The sequence below is a fragment of the Staurois parvus genome, unplaced genomic scaffold (assembly GCF_062004578.1).
Source record: "Staurois parvus isolate SC_StPar_1 unplaced genomic scaffold, SC_StPar_1.0 ptg001322l, whole genome shotgun sequence".
Lineage (NCBI taxonomy): Eukaryota > Metazoa > Chordata > Amphibia > Anura > Ranidae > Staurois > Staurois parvus.
Genome location: NW_028319118.1, coordinates 39,401 through 55,230, shown reverse-complemented (window position 1 = coordinate 55,230; position 15,830 = coordinate 39,401). Strand labels below are relative to the sequence as shown.

Sequence of the window (15,830 nt, the reverse complement as noted above, 5' to 3'; positions counted from 1 at the left end):
AGCCTTTGTCTGTCGACGAGTGTAGGCACGGGAAACTACCGTGCCCGCGCTGCAGCCGCCGGGGCCGTATGGTGTCAGGCTGACTGCCGTGGCCCGGAACATCCCTATGGGAAGTTCGCTCCTCTCCAGCCGGATGGCAGGAGAGGTGTGAACCTCATTGCAGGGAACTATCTTCCCCCCTCCAGCTGCTCCAGATGTGGGAAGACAAGTGACAGAGAGAGAGTCGCACCTCTCATCCTGGACCGCCCGTCTTCAAAGGGTCATGACAGGATGAGACGGGGGTGTGGGGGAAGGTGAGCCGGGGGGAGAAGCGCACAGCCTGGCACACTGACAGTCACCGACATACACTTCGTATTGTGAAAAAAATTCATAAAAAATTTGTACACCGAGGAGTTATCTTTAATGGATTTTCATTCGTAAACTGAAAATTACGGTAACCGAGGCGTTGGTAATCCGAGGTACACCCGTACTTATATACATTGTTTGGCATTTTTCCTGCTTCTGACCACAGCACTCCCTACACTGGGCTGAACATGACATGCTCCTGATTATTGCTTACTTCACATTATAGACAGGTGTGGTTCGTTTTGTTCCGAATCAAAATTCAGATCAATTAATCATTTTTCGAAGATTCAGATGTATCCAGATTTCTGAACTACAATAGTAATGAATTTAAATGAACTTGAAACAACAATTCAAAATTTTGTCTGAAATTTGAATCCGAATACAGAATTGAATTTGAACACAGGAGTAAAGTCAAACTGAATAGAAAAGAATGGAGGAAAACAGAACAGAATAGAACAGAAAATAATGAAACAGAATAGAAAATAATAGAATAGAATAAGAATAGAATAGAGCATGAAGTTTTGATTCATTGTTTAAATAATTTTGTTTTGTTAACTTTGTTTAATTTGTTTTTGGAATTTGTTTTGTTTATTCATTTTCAAATTCGATTGAAATTTTCCAAATTCAGTGTGCCAAAAGTCATTGTCCTGTGTACATCGGGAGTTGTGCAACTGGTGCTATTCTGAGCATGTGTGTTACCACGTCTGTTCTTTTATCGTGGATCATGACTTGATATTTTGCTTTTTGAGATCTTATAACATGCTGCACTTTGTCAGACAGTTTCTTTTTAAGTGATTTCTTGATTCAACAGGTCTGGCAGTAATCAGGCCTTGGTGTGGCAAATGTAACTCAGCTTTCCAAAAATGTGGTTAATCACAGTACATACATGATTTAACATGGGGGGGGCAATTACTTTTTTACATAGGGCCGGTGGGTTTGGGCAGCTTGTTTTCCTTAATAAATGAAATCATAATTTAAAACACTGCATTTTGTATTTACTCGGGTTATCTTTGTGTAATATTTAAATTTGTTTGATAATCTGAATAATTTAAGTGTAACAAATACAGTTGCAAGAAAAAGTATGTGAACCCCTTGGGATTCCGTGGAGTTTTGCATGAATTGGGCATAAAATGTGCTCTGAACGTCATCTAAGTCACAACAATAGAAGAACACAGTCTGCTGAACATAATACTACACAAACATTAGATGTTGCCATGGTTTAATTGCACATAACATGTAAACATTCACAGTGCAGGGAGGAAAAAGTATGTGAACCTTTGGACTTAATAACTGGTTGACCCTCCTTTGGCAGCAATAACCTCAACCAAACGTTTCCTGTAGTTGCAGATCAGACCTGCACAACGATCTGGAGTCATTTTGGACCACTCCTCTTCACAAAACTGTTTCAGTGTAGCAATATTCTTGGGATATCTGGTGTGAATCGCTCTCTTAAGGTCATGCCACAGCATTTCAATGGGGTTGAGGTCAGGACTCTGACTGGACCACTCCAGAAGGCGTATTCTGTGCTGTTGCAGCCATTGTTTTGTTGAATGACTTGTATGCTTTGGGTCATTGTCCTGTTGCATCACCCATCCTCTGCGGAGCTTCAGTTGGCGGACAGATGGTCGTACGTTTTCCTGCAAAATGTCTTGATAAACTCTGAAATTCATTTTCCCATCAATGACAACAATCCGTCCAGCCCTGAGGCAGCAAAGCAGCCCCAAACCATGATGCTCCCTCCGCCATGTTTCACAGTGGGGATGAGGTTTTGATGTTGGTGTGCTGGGCCTTTTTTTCTCCACACATAGTGTTGTGTGTTCTTCCCAAACAACTCAATCTTGGTGTCATCTGTTCACAGTATATTTTGCCAGTAGTGCTGTGGAACATCCAGGTGCTCTTTTGCAAACTTCAAACGTGCTGCAATCTTCTTTTTGGACAGCAATGGCTTCCTCCGTGGTGTCCTCCCATGTACTCCATTCTTGTTTCATGTTTTCCTTATTGTAGATGTGTCAACAAAAATGTTAGCATGTGCCAAAGATTTCTGTAGGTCTTTAGCTGACACTCTGGGATTCTTCCTTACCTCATGCAGCATTCTGCGCTGTGCTCTTGCAGTCATTTTTACAGGACGACCACGCCTAGGGAGAGTAGCAACAGTGCTAAACTTTCTCCATTTGTAGACAGTCCTGTTGTTCCAGTCCTTGATGTTCCTGTGTCTTACCGTGGACACAGGAACATCAAGGCTCAAGGAGATACTTTTGTAACCCTTTCCAGCTTCATGCAAGTCAACAATTCTTGATGGTAGGTCTTCTGAGAGCTCTTTTCTGCGAGGCATGGTTCACATCAGACAGTGCTTCTTGAAACCAGTAAACCCAAAACGGGTGTGTGTTTTTTAAGGGCAGGACAGCTGTCAGCAACACATCCAATATCATCACACTGATTGGAGTCAAGGTTGGCTCACTCCTGGCTCCAATTAGCTCTGGGAGAAGTCATTAAGCTAGGGCCTCACATACTTTTTCCTCCCTGCACTGTGAATGTTTACACGTTATGTGCAATTAAACCATGGCAACATCTAATGTTTGTGTAGTATTATGTTCAGCAGACTGTGTTCTTCTATTGTTGTGACTTAGATGACGTTCAGAGCACATTTTATGCCCGATTCATGCAAAACTCTACGTAATCCCAAGGGGTTCACATACTTTTTCTTGCAACTGTATGTAAAAAAAGGAAGGAAGCAAATACATTTTCACAGCACTGTCGCTGTCACGGTCTAGCCTGTAGTTTGCGGTTCGTGAAATTCTTACCTCCTTGCTCCAGTGGTGCTGCTAAACCTGTGATTTCATTCACATGCGCTGCTGTCTTCTGTGTTCACCTATGGCAGGGGTCTGCAATCTTTAAGACATAAAGAGCCACTTGGACCCGTTTCCAAGAGGGAAAAAAAGTCTGGGAGCCGCAAAACCATTGCAACATTTAAAACAAATCCGACACTGCATATATTGCAAAAAGCGCTCTGGTCATGAAGGGGGTTTAAGGGCCCAGTAAGCAAAGGGTTAATCAGGGCCACAGTGTATCGTCATATTCAAAATCATAGCCTTAGGTCAGTGGTGGGCAACCTTTTTTTCAACTGAGCCAAATCTCGCCAAAACCACGATTGAAATTTATTTTGAGAGCCACATTTTTAAAACTGAAAATACATCCCCCATATAGTAATTCATCCCCCATAGTAATTCATCCCCCATATAGTAATTCATCCCCCATATAGTAATTCATCCCCCATATAGTAATTCATCCCCAATAGTAATTCATCCCCCATATAGTAATTCATCCCCCATATAGTAATTCATCCCCCATATAGTAATTCATCCCATATAGTAATTCATCCCCCATAGTAATTCATCCCCCATAGTAATTCATCCCCCCTATAGTAATTCATCCCCCATAGTAATTCATTCCCCATATAGTAATTCATCCCCCATATAGTAATTAATCTCCCATATAGTAATTCATCCCCCATAGTAATTCATCCCCCATAGTAATTCATCCCCCATATAGTAATTCATCCCCCATATAGTAATTCATCCCATATAGTAATTCATCCCCCATAGTAATTCATCCCCCATATAGTAATTCATCCCCCATAGTAATTCATCCCCCCTATAGTAATTCATCCCCCATAGTAATTCATTCCCCATATAGTAATTCATCCCCCATATAGTAATTCATCTCCCATATAGTAATTAATCCCCCATATAGTAATTCATCCCCCATAGTAATTCATCCCCCATATAGTAATTCATCCCCCATATAGTAATTCATCCCCCATAGTAATTCATCCCCCATATAGTAATTCATCCCCCATATAGTAATTCATCCCCCATATAGTAATTCATCCCCCATAGTAATTCATCCCCCATATAGTAATTCATCCCCCATAGTAATTCATCCCCCCTATAGTAATTCATCCCCCATAGTAATTCATTCCCCATATAGTAATTCATCCCCCATATAGTAATTCATCTCCCATATAGTAATTCATCCCCCATAGTAATTCATCCCCCATATAGTAATTCATCCCCCATAGTAATTCATCCCCCATATAGTAATTCATCCCCCATAGTAATTCATCCCCCATATAGTAATTCATCCCCCATATAGTAATTCATCCCCCATATAGTAATTCATCCCCCATAGTAATTCATCCCCCATATAGTAATTAATCCCCCATATAGTAATTCATCCCCCATATAGTAATTCATCCCCCCTATAGTAATTCATCCCCCATATTAAGTCCCCAAGTCCCCCCTGTGTCAATTCACTTACCTTTGCTCCGTGCGTTCCTTTCGCCGTGTTCCCGCGCCGTTCCGGTATAGCATGAAAATCTGTCTCCTATGAGGATCTGTCCCCCTCGATGTATCTGCGCATGTGCCAGTTTCAGGCATTAGCAGCCGATCAGCGATCTCCGGCACATGCGCAGATACGTCGAGGGGGACAGATCCTCATAGGAGACAGATTTTCATGCTACACCGGTCTTCAGGGCGGACTGTGAGAGGAGCCTAGATCCGCGGGCCGGATTAAAAGGTCTGCCGGGCCGAAGTTTGCCCATTGCTGCCCTATTGCCTGTCACCTGGTGGGCAGTGTGCTCCGGAGCTGCAGCCAAGGTGAAAAAGAGCCGCATGCGGCTCTGGAGCCGCGGGTTGCTGACACCCGACCTATGGGCATCGCCTGCTCTACTGTGGATTTATATCCCCTTCCCTTCTATCACTTCCTGTCCTGATCAACAGTCTGCTTCCCCCTATATATAGGCATGCTCAGTGCAGCTTCCTAGTTTCTCTGTGATTCTGGTTTTCCTTGTATGACTTGTATTCTGTAAAGAAGAATAAAGCAGCTGAATGCATGTACTCCTGCGCTGGACAGTGGACTCCACAAAGTCAAAATCCCCACATGAGTATGAAAGGAATGCAAGCCTTGTTGCCCTCAATGGACCAGGAAAATCCAAAGAGAACTGTATAGAAGAAACAAAGAGAGGGCGCACGGCCCTAGTGCATTACCTAGTGTTCACTGCCTCTGAGGAAGAGGTACAACCTCGAAACACGCCAGAAACAGCTATCTAGAGGTCTACAGTCCCCCACCAGACCACTTCCAGGGGTTTTGGACCACATTGCATCCTTTGCAACATGCTTTGCATTTGATTTTATTTCTCTTGTGAGAGTTAATTCCACACTGCTCCCCCTGCAATCCTCCTCCAACACTTCTCACCTCTGCACTCCCTGGAACCCTAATTCCACACTGCTCCCCCTGCAATCCTCCTCCAACACTTCTCACCTCTGCACCTGCTGCAATGTTCCTTCAATACTGTCCCATTTTCCCCCCTGAAATCCTCTTCGAGTACTCCTGATCCAGCACTGCTCATCATGCAATCTCTTCCAAAATTGCTCGCTTTTGCAACCCTGCTCTCCCCTTCCCCCTCTGCACCCCTCTTCCAGCACTTTTCAACTCTGCACCTCCAGGGAACCAGAACATGTTTACAGGATATCCTCAGCAGTCTACTGTTTGTCCTTTATGCGATCTGCAGTTGCCTATCAAATTACATTTTTTTATGGTTTTCTAAGAAGTGCTAAGCCTAGCACACATGATCAGAAAATCATACGGAAATTCCCGCTTTTTAAGCGATCGTACGATAATCTGATCGTCCGTACACAGCTATATGAAGGGATGAAATGCGTCTCATATGATATCAGATCATAAGATTTAATCTGTACAGTTTTCATCAGAAAATACAATACAAATACATGACATCACTCCCGAAATTTCTTGACTACTGCACCATAGATAGGCTTGTCCACTCCTACTTCCACCATTGCCTATCCATACCCCTCCAAACCCCCCCCCCTTTAACCAAATAAACTTTACAAAAACATGACACCATTTTGGAGTAAATGGCCAACATGGCCTTTTATTAACAACTTCACATTTTACATACATCAACCGTTCCTTAACGAAACCAAAGAATTGTTGTTGGTCTTCAAAGGCACCCACAAACGATCCAAAATGCACCTGCGGACAACCCTATACACTAGGCCTCCAGCCGCAACCAACCAGCTCGGAGACAACCATACCGTCCGCAGTGCAGCACCACCACCTTCCAGTTAAACCTTGGTTAACTGGGAATATCCACCGGGCCCCCCATACCACGGATGGGGTCCCACACCATTGTTTTTCCTTCCAAGATGAGAACCGCCTCCAAAGACCAACAACCGCCCACGAACCAACATAAAACCCACCCCTCCAACCAGTGTCACCTTTTTTTTTTTTTTTTCTTCGAGATTCCTGCGCACCTGCCCCCGGACAAGACTCTATACCCAACCTAACAGGGAGGGCGGGAGGGAAGCTCTGGTCCTTGCACCCATCCAGCTGCACTGACGCCCCTTCCGCAGCAACCCCCACCCTACGGTGCCACAGACACCTCCTACACTCCACATCTGCCAATCCCGTACTTCCCAATGCATTCCCCACCCCTTGGAGCTAAATTTTAACCCTTTCCGTTCCCTACCACTCTGGGCCTAGTCATGTATGCCCTGCGCTATTTCCATTCTTCCCTATTCGCTACGGGCATTTCTTTCTGTTGTACAAGAATGTTCGTAACGTTGGCAGCCTCTTCACTTTCGATATGAGACTAGGACGCAACCCCCCCAAAAAAAACAGACGATCATTCGTCCAATATTCTCATTGTGTATACGGGGCTTTAGTTTTGTGGGCTGTGGCCAAACTGTACTCTCAGAAGTAACCATTTTCATTTTTAAAACCTCTCATTATCTGGCAGTGTTGACATTGAAGAGTACAAAAGCATCTTGGCGATGATTACTGCTGTCGATGAGATAAACCAGAACCCCGATCTCCTGCCCAATGTCACCCTGGGCTATCATATATATAGTACTTGTAATGATCCAGTGAGATATTTGCAATATGCCACGAAGATATTGTCTGGAAAGAAGGAAGCTTTCAACTATTACTGTAAGGGAGACGGAGAAGTGGCCGGTTTTATTGGTGACAGTACTTTCTATTCGAATAATGCGATGGCCCAATTGCTCAGTGTGTATCGGTATACACAGGTAAGTGATCACTTCCATATATTATGTATGTGTAGCGCTACAACAACTTGGATGGGGTCTAGGGGTATGTGGGATGCCCAAGGAGCTGTAGAACTTGAGGACAACTTCTTAGCACACACTGTACAAAATGTGGAACAAACATCAGCAACAGCTAATTTAAGGAGCACTGAGTCCGCTTTGTTGTACCTCCTCAGACCCTAGATGAATCCTTCCTCTTTCACCCGGCTGTCCTGAGGCTATCCCTGGGCAAGGGATTCTAATATCTGCAATTAAGTAGTCCCAGATGAGAACAAGTTGGGTGTTGCACCTGACCGCCCGCTCCCTTTTGTGGCCCAGGGGGTGGAGGAGTTCTCATACTGTCCTGTCCTGTTGCTTGGTGGGTTGGTAGCTGCTTTCAAACCTTATGCTGGGCTAGCTCCTTCCCTGCTGACAGGTTGTCCTCCCTAGGAGACTTGTGGCACAGTGGAGATCCTTCTGTCCAGCATCCAGCCAGTAACTAGGCTCCCCTCCCTGGGGCCTTCTCCCGGGCTCCACACTCCAGCACCTTCTCTCAGTCCATCTTTCACCTGACTCAACTCCAACAACAAACCCTGCTGCTCAGGCTATGCCACATTTAAGGGCTGTCCTTGACCACACTACCTGGCCTCTTGCCTGGGGATTGGCCAAGATCCCCTAAATATGCAAATCTGGGCCTACTACCCTCCGCCCCTCTTCCAGAAAGTGCCAGAAATTTCTGGAAGGGTGGAGGGCTCCAGAAGCCCTAACCTGTAGAGCCTCTCAGCTTGTCCTGAGGTGAACTCACTACCTCATTCCCAGGCTGGCTCATCCCAGGCCGCTTCTCTAACAAAAATCCTATCTAGCTAGCCTAGAAGGGGCTACATATGTATTATGGCGTGTTCAATAGATGGCTCTGTACAGTCTGGGTGGGATATTTTAGATTTACTTTTCCAGAATGAGTGCAGATCAGAATACCAGAAATTTGAATATTTGGTGTACACAGAACATTGCAACTTGGGGGAATTATTCAGTGATTATTATCCACAAATCCTTCTGGGTCCACCATTTTGTTTAACAGGTTTAGTTGCTTGAATGAGAGAACACTCCAGATGGCATGAACTCTGCATGTTCGTTTGGTATTGTGACGGGAGGTAGGCAGGACAGAACACGCAGAGCAGATGATAAACACACAAAGCTTTATTAAAAAAATGACATTCACTCAATTGGGGTCTGCAGGTACCATGGCAGTACCCAGTGTAGGGGAATAGCAAGGAGTGGGCCCCAAATAATTGTAATCCGGCCCCAGGGGGGCAGAGTTAGAGTCTCTATAACAGTTTGTAATCCAAGCAGGGAGAAGAAGGGGAAGAGAGTTCAGGAACAGTCCAGGGGGGAATAAAACAGGGGTGCAGACACTCACAACTCTGACAGGGATGCCCAGGTTCACAGCAGACAACAGCCAGGGGGGCGACCCTCCTCAGCACACAGCAGAGGGTCCCAACAGCAGGTACCAGTCCTGATTCTCCAGCAACAGCACTTCTAGGCCTGCAGTATGAGCAGTATAGCAGCAGGTGCTTTCCCTGAGTCCCAGGTATTAGCAGCGTATTCGGTGGGTAATAATCCTCCCAGTGCCAGCGGGTAATAATCCTCCTGATCCTTCTCTGTTTAATGCAGAGTGCCAGCGGGTAATAATCCCCCCGATCCTACTCTGTTTAATGCAGAGTGCCAGCGGGTAATAATCCCCCCCAATCCTACTCTGTTTAATGCAGAGTGCCAGCGGGTAATAATCCCCCCGATCCTGCTCTGTTTAATGCAGAGTGCCAGCGGGTAATAATCCCCCCCAATCCTACTCTGTTTAATGCAGAGTGCCAGTGGGTAATAATTCCCCCTCCCGATCCTAAGTCTTTGCAGAGTGGCTGCGGGGGTCTTGCCTCGGCATAGACCTCCCAGCAGCTGCACAGCAGACAGAACAACCTGGGACGCTCCCCACCGGCCTTCTTAAGGCAGGTGTAGGACGCTCCCGGTTGTCCTGGTAACCGTGGGCAGCGTACCTCGTTGCCCGGCAATGAGGCACGCCCCTTGACACAGGCTGCGCTCTGGAGAGCGTGTCCTTTGTCAGTAGGCGAGTGCACACGCGGGAAACTCCCGTTCCTGCGCTGCACTCGCCGGGGCCGTGCGGCATCAGGCTGACTGCCGCGGCCCAAAACATCTCTGTGGGAGGTCCACCCCTCTCTGGCCGAATGGGTGGAGAGGTGTGAACCTCACTGCAGGGAACTATCTTCCCCCCTCCAGCTGCTCTGGATGGGGAAAGATAGTGAGGGAAAGGTGACAGGAGTCACATCCTGGACAGCCTGGCTTCAAAGGGCTGTGACAGGATGAGAGGGGTGTGGGGGGAGGTGATTCAGGGTCCTCAGAATTTCTAGTGATCCAGGGGAGAGCGCCTAGCCTGGCACACCATGACAGGTAGGTTTTTAGAGTTGCCATTGGATCTAGTTCCCAAAATATTAGCTCAGCAATAATGAGATGTAAGAAAATAAGCTGTGCCATTTGTGGAAGTCTCCTTTATGTAGTTGTTTTTACACCAATCAGAATTGAATGTATCTGGACATCTGCTGACATTATTTTGATTAGCACAAAAAATACTACTTTTACTGAAATAATCATCCCCCAAGACCGTACTCAGTAGAGTAGTCAATGACTTCCAACACATTAACCATCCTCACAAAAGAAAGCTCTAGTTGTGTGAACAAAATGATAATATTTTAGTTTTGGGTGCAGTGTTGCATCACCGCGCAATTGTCATTCAAAGTGTGACAGCGCTGAAAGCTGAAAATTGGCCTGGGCAGGAAGGGGGTAAAAGTGCCCGGTATGGAAGGGGGTTAAGGACAGTAGATATCAGGGAGGACTTACTGTTTTACAGCAGCCTATTCCCCCTGAGGTCATCACAGAGGACAAGGGGGCGCGCTTTACATCTGGAGGAAAAGAAATGTCATTTCCAAACACGGAAAGGTTTCTTCACAGTAAGAGCTGTGAGAATGTGGAATAGACTCCCTCCAGAGTTGGTTGTGGCCAGCTCAGTGGATTGCTGTAGGAAAGTCCTGGATTCTTTCTTGGATACACAGAATATAACTGGATAGAACATTTATAGGGAAAGTTGATCCAGGGAATATCCGAATATTGATCCAGGGAATATCCGATTGCCTCTCGGGGGATCAGGAAGGAATGTTTTCCCTGCAGGAGGAAATTGGATCGTGCTTTGCTGGGTTTTTTGCCTTCCTCTGGATCATCTGTGGGTGTAGGATTATAACTTTTTTTTTTGTTCTGTGGTTGAACTGGATGGACTTTTGTCTTTTTTCAGCCAGAGACTAACTATGTAACTATGTAGCCTTAGAATGAGGAGTTCTGTAGGTGAATTAGGGGCTGAATGTGAGGGTGTAGAAGGTAAGTAGGCATTGTGTGCCATCATCTACTTAGATCTCTAGGATATCGATTCTGGCAAGTACTTCTTTTTATTAGAACAGAGGAAATAAATATAGTTACATAGTTAGTCTGGCTGAAAAAAGACAAAAGTCCATCCAGTTCAACCATTAAAATATGATAGAGATCTTTGTGTGTCATTTATATATTTACTTTGAATAATAATACCATCCCATGAAAATATCTCCCAACGTATCATCCAGCTTAGTTATCGAGTCACTCACCCTCACCCGAGTGATGGAAGAATGTATCCAACTTTATTCCGTATGACGCCGGACAGTCAGGCCTATTATACGGCTGTTGTACATTTCTTGAAGCATTTTGGGTGGAACTGGGTTGGAATACTAACATCATTGGAAGGCAGAGGTGGTGAGGAGGCCCAAGAACTGATCAGGATGATGAGCCAACACGGGATCTGCGCATATTATATCTATGACTTCGCTTCAAGTACTGAAGATCAATATCGGAAATTAATGATGATGTATAAATCATCAGCTAAAGTCGTGGTAATGTGTGGAACTTTCACAGAGTTCTTTTCTCAGCTTGCTTCTCGTATAGAGTCTCATATGCAGTCTGCTATAGAAAATATCACATTTATTTTCCCACCGTCGTGGAGTAAAGGCTTAGATATCGACTATGGTGATTTCCCACCAGTCAGCTGCATCTTCATATTTCAGTGGCCACAAATGAAAAGCGTGAACTTCAATCATCGCGGTGTTGGTGTCAACTTCTCCAGCTGCTTAACTGACCCAATACTGCAAGATATTTGGATTTCTTTGCTTCGGTGCCTTTCCCCAAATCCGGACAAAAATAACCTTTTTCAATTACATACTCCTCTCCCTCTCAGACCTTGTACAGATGGAAATATTTCTGAAGTATTTTTTCATTATACATCTATACCTTCCTATGCATACAGGGCTGTGTATGTTCTGGCCCACGCTCTACACGGAATGTACACCAAGAAAATACAATCTGAACAAACTGGATTCCAGCACAGAGTGAGTTGGATAATAAGTGCTTATGTTACTCGGGGGGTGTATTTACCACAAGGTAAACAAGGCATTTGCCTAGGGCAGCATTTTTTTAGGGGGGCCGCACTGGGACATGGGGACCAGGTGGGATCCAAGAGAGGCTGTGGGCTGCTTGATGGTGTATGCAGAGTCCCACTGTCATCCCCCCATGGAGAGAGCCTGATGGTGACCAACAACACCCCTGATCCAACCTCACCCAAGAGAGCCTTCCACTAACCCCCCCACCCCTCCCCCGACAGAAAAAAAGATAGTCACCTTCACAGCTCTGGACATCCCCCCCATGGAGAGAGCCTGATGGTGACCAACAACACCTGTGCTCCACCCCCACCCGAGAGAGCCTTCCACTAACCCCCCCACCCCTCCCCCGACAGAAAAAAAGATACTCACCTTCACAGCTCTGGACACCCCCCCCATGAAGAGAGCCTGACAGTGACTAACAACACCTCTGCTGAATCCCCAGAAAGAGACACTCACCTTCACAGCTCTGGACATCTCCCTCCAAATGGAGAGAGCCTGAGGGTGACCAACAACACCCCTCCTCCACCCCCACGAGAGAGAGCCTTCTACTAACACCCCCCGTCAGAAAAAAAGACACTTACCTTCACAGCTCTGGACATCCCCTCAATGTCCTCTACAAATCTCTGCCAATCCCTGCACTGGCTTCCATTCAGTGTCTTCCACCCCCATCTGCCAATCCCTCCACTGGCCTCCATTCAGTATCCTCCATCACTCCTTGCCAATCCCTCCACTGACCTCCACTCAGTGTCCTCCATCCCTCCTTGCCAATCCCTCCACTGACCTCCATTCAGTGTCCTCCACCCCTCTCTGCCAATCCCTCCCTTGACCTCCATTCAGTGTCCTCCACCCCCATCTACCAATCCCTCCACTGGCTTCCATTCAGTGTCCTCCAACCCTCTCTGCCAATCCCTCCACTGGCCTCCATTCAGTGTCCTCCACACCTTTCTGCCAATATCTCCACTGGCCTCCACTCAGTGTCCTCCATCCCTCCTTGCCAATGTCTCCACTGACCTCCATTCAGTGTCCTCCACCCCTCTCTGCTGATCCCTCCACTGGTCTCCACTCAGTGTCTTCCACCCCTCTCTGCCAATCCCTCCACTGGCCTCCACTCAGTGTCCTACACCTCTTTCTGCCAATCCCTCCACTGGGCTCCACTCAGTATCCTCTACCCCTCTCTGCCAATCCCTCCACTGGCTTCCCATTGCCCAATGGATAAAATTCAAAACATTAACAATAACATATAAAGCCATCTATAACTCCGCCCCAAATTACATCATCAATCTTGTCTCCAAATATCACCCAAATCATCCTCTCCGCTCCTCGTATGACCTCCTGCTCTCTAGCTCCCTTGTCTCCTCCTCCCATGCTCGTCTCTAGGACTTCTCCAGAGCTTCCCCCATCCTCTGGAACTCTCTACCCCAATCTATCAAACTATCGCCTACTCTGCTCACTTTTAGGCGATCTCTGAAAACCGATCTCTTCAGGGAAGCCTATCCTGCCCTCAGCTAATACCAGAATCTTCTATTCCTCTTAACAGTCCATCCCCCACAGTTACTACCTTTTGTACCACTAGCCCCTCCCTCTTAGATTGTAAGCTCCCAGGATCAGGCCCTCCTCCCTCTTGTATTGAACTGTATTGTTGCTGTATTGTCTCCCGTTATATTGTAAAGTGCTGAGCTAACTGTTGGCACCATAAATCCTGTATAATAATAATAATAATAACTTGGATGTAACCACTTTGTATTTTGTAATCAGACTTTAATTTCAGAACCTTTATACCTGTATATAGTAATGTGAGTATTTCTGTCTTCCATGAAAAGCTGCACAAATATGTGAGAAATGTTCATTACACCGACCCAGACGGAGGCGAGATCTACTTCAATGAGAGAAGAGAAATCCCAACCGATCTTATTTTACAGAGCGGCCTTTATATAAGCAATATATCTTTTCCTCAAAGCAAAATTTCCGTTTTTCAAGACCCGGATTTTGTACCCAAAACGTTTGATATGAGTAACATCTGGAAAAATGGCAACGTAAGAAATGACTTCAATGTTTTCTGTTCATATCATTTGCTGAGGAGGTTCATAATTAGGATTTCTAGGAATTTGTGTCCTTGTTTTAAGATATTCCAGCAGATACGTCTGTTCATGAAAGGGGTCATTCTTGGAGTCGGTGAAGGTTGTTAACTGCCATCATTTTGTGCAAAGTTTCCTATAAGTGATCTATTTCCTACTTTGTGTATGTATGTGTTATGAAATAAAGTTGTCATAGAAGGTAATGAGGTCTGTAAATCTCTGACATACAGTATGACACGGGATATAATTATTACAGAAAACAGCAGCATTACAATCAGGACATTATTAGTAATACATCCAATTGGGCCCTCAAAGCAGTTCAGGATGTCCATGAAATGTATAAAAGAAATATAAATGGATAGAAAATAAATCTAACTGGGCAGCTCTTTGTGTTTTCCATGTTGCTGGTGAACATAAATTCCATAAGAACATTTAGAACCCCCTAGAGGTGTCTCCTGGATAAATGGTGACTGATCTAATGTGACCAAACAAGAATGTATCTTCAAGTTGGTGACAGATTATATACAGTGACATGAGTGGGTGTAACAGCTGTGATATACACTCACCGGCCACTTTATTAGGTCCACCTGTTCAATTGCTTGGTAACACAAATTGCTAATCAGCCAATCACATGGAAGCAACTCAATGCATTTAGGCATCTAGACGTGGTGAAGCCATCTTGCTAAAGTTCAAACCGAGCATCAGAATGGGAAAGAAAGGGTATTTGAGTGACTTTGAATGTGGCATGCATGTTGGTGCCAGACGGGTTGGTCTGAGTATTTCAAAAACTGCTGATCTATTGGGACTTTCCTGCACAACCATCTCTAGGGTTTACAGAGAATGGTCCAAAAAAGAGAAAATATCCAGTGAGTGGCAGTTGTGTGGAGGAAAATGCCTTGTTGATGTCAGAGATCAGAGGATAATGGGCAGACTGGTTTAAGATGATGAAAGGTAACAGTAACTGAAATAACCCCTCGTTACAACCAAGGTATGCAGAATACCATCTCTGAATGCACAACATGTCCAACTTTGAAGTAGATAGGCTACAGCAACAGAAGACCACACCAGGTGCCACTCCTGTCACCCAAGAACAGGAAACGGAGGCTACAATTCACACAGGCCCACCAAAATTGGACAAAAGAAGATTGGAAAATGTTGCCGGGTCTGATGAGTCTGGATTTCAATTGCGACATTCAGATGGTAGGGTCAGAATGTGACGTAAACAACAAAAATGCATGGATCCATCCAGCCTTATATCAACGGTTCAGGATGGTGGTGGTGTCATGGTGTGGTGGATCCATCCTGCCTTGTATCAATGGTTCAGGCTGGTGGTGGTGGTGTCATGGTGTGGTGGATCCATCCTGCCTTGTATCAATGGTTCAGGCTGGTGGTGGTGGTGTCCTGGTGTGGGGGATCCATCCTGCCTTGTATCAACAGTTCAGGCTGGTGGTGGTGGTGTCATGGTGTGGGGGAGATTTTCTTGGCACACTGTGGGCCCCTTAGTACCAAATGAGCATGGCCTACCTGAGTATTGTTGCTGACCAAATCCATCCCTTTATAACTCCAGTGTCCCCATCTTCTGATGGTTCCTTCCAGCAGGATAATGCACCATGTCACAAAGCCCAACCAACTGGTTCCTTGACCATGACAATGAGGTCACTGCACTCCAATGGCCTCCACAGTCACCAGATCTCCATCCAATAGAGCACCTTTGGGATGTGGTGGAACGGGAGATTTGTACCATTGGTGTGAAACCGACAAATCTGCAGCAACTAAGTGATGCT

The 15,830-nt window shown here is 45.6% G+C and overlaps 1 protein-coding gene across 1 annotated transcript in view; it reads left to right on the top strand.

The window, feature by feature from the left end:
• Nucleotides 1-15,830, top strand: part of LOC149437052 (vomeronasal type-2 receptor 26-like) — a 62,336-nt gene that overhangs the window by 22,146 nt on the left and 24,360 nt on the right. The window contains exon 3 of the mRNA XM_089661186.1: nucleotides 7,163-7,353. Coding sequence (XP_089517312.1) covers nucleotides 7,163-7,353 — 191 coding nt within the window. The remainder of the gene's footprint in view (nucleotides 1-7,162; nucleotides 7,354-15,830) is intronic.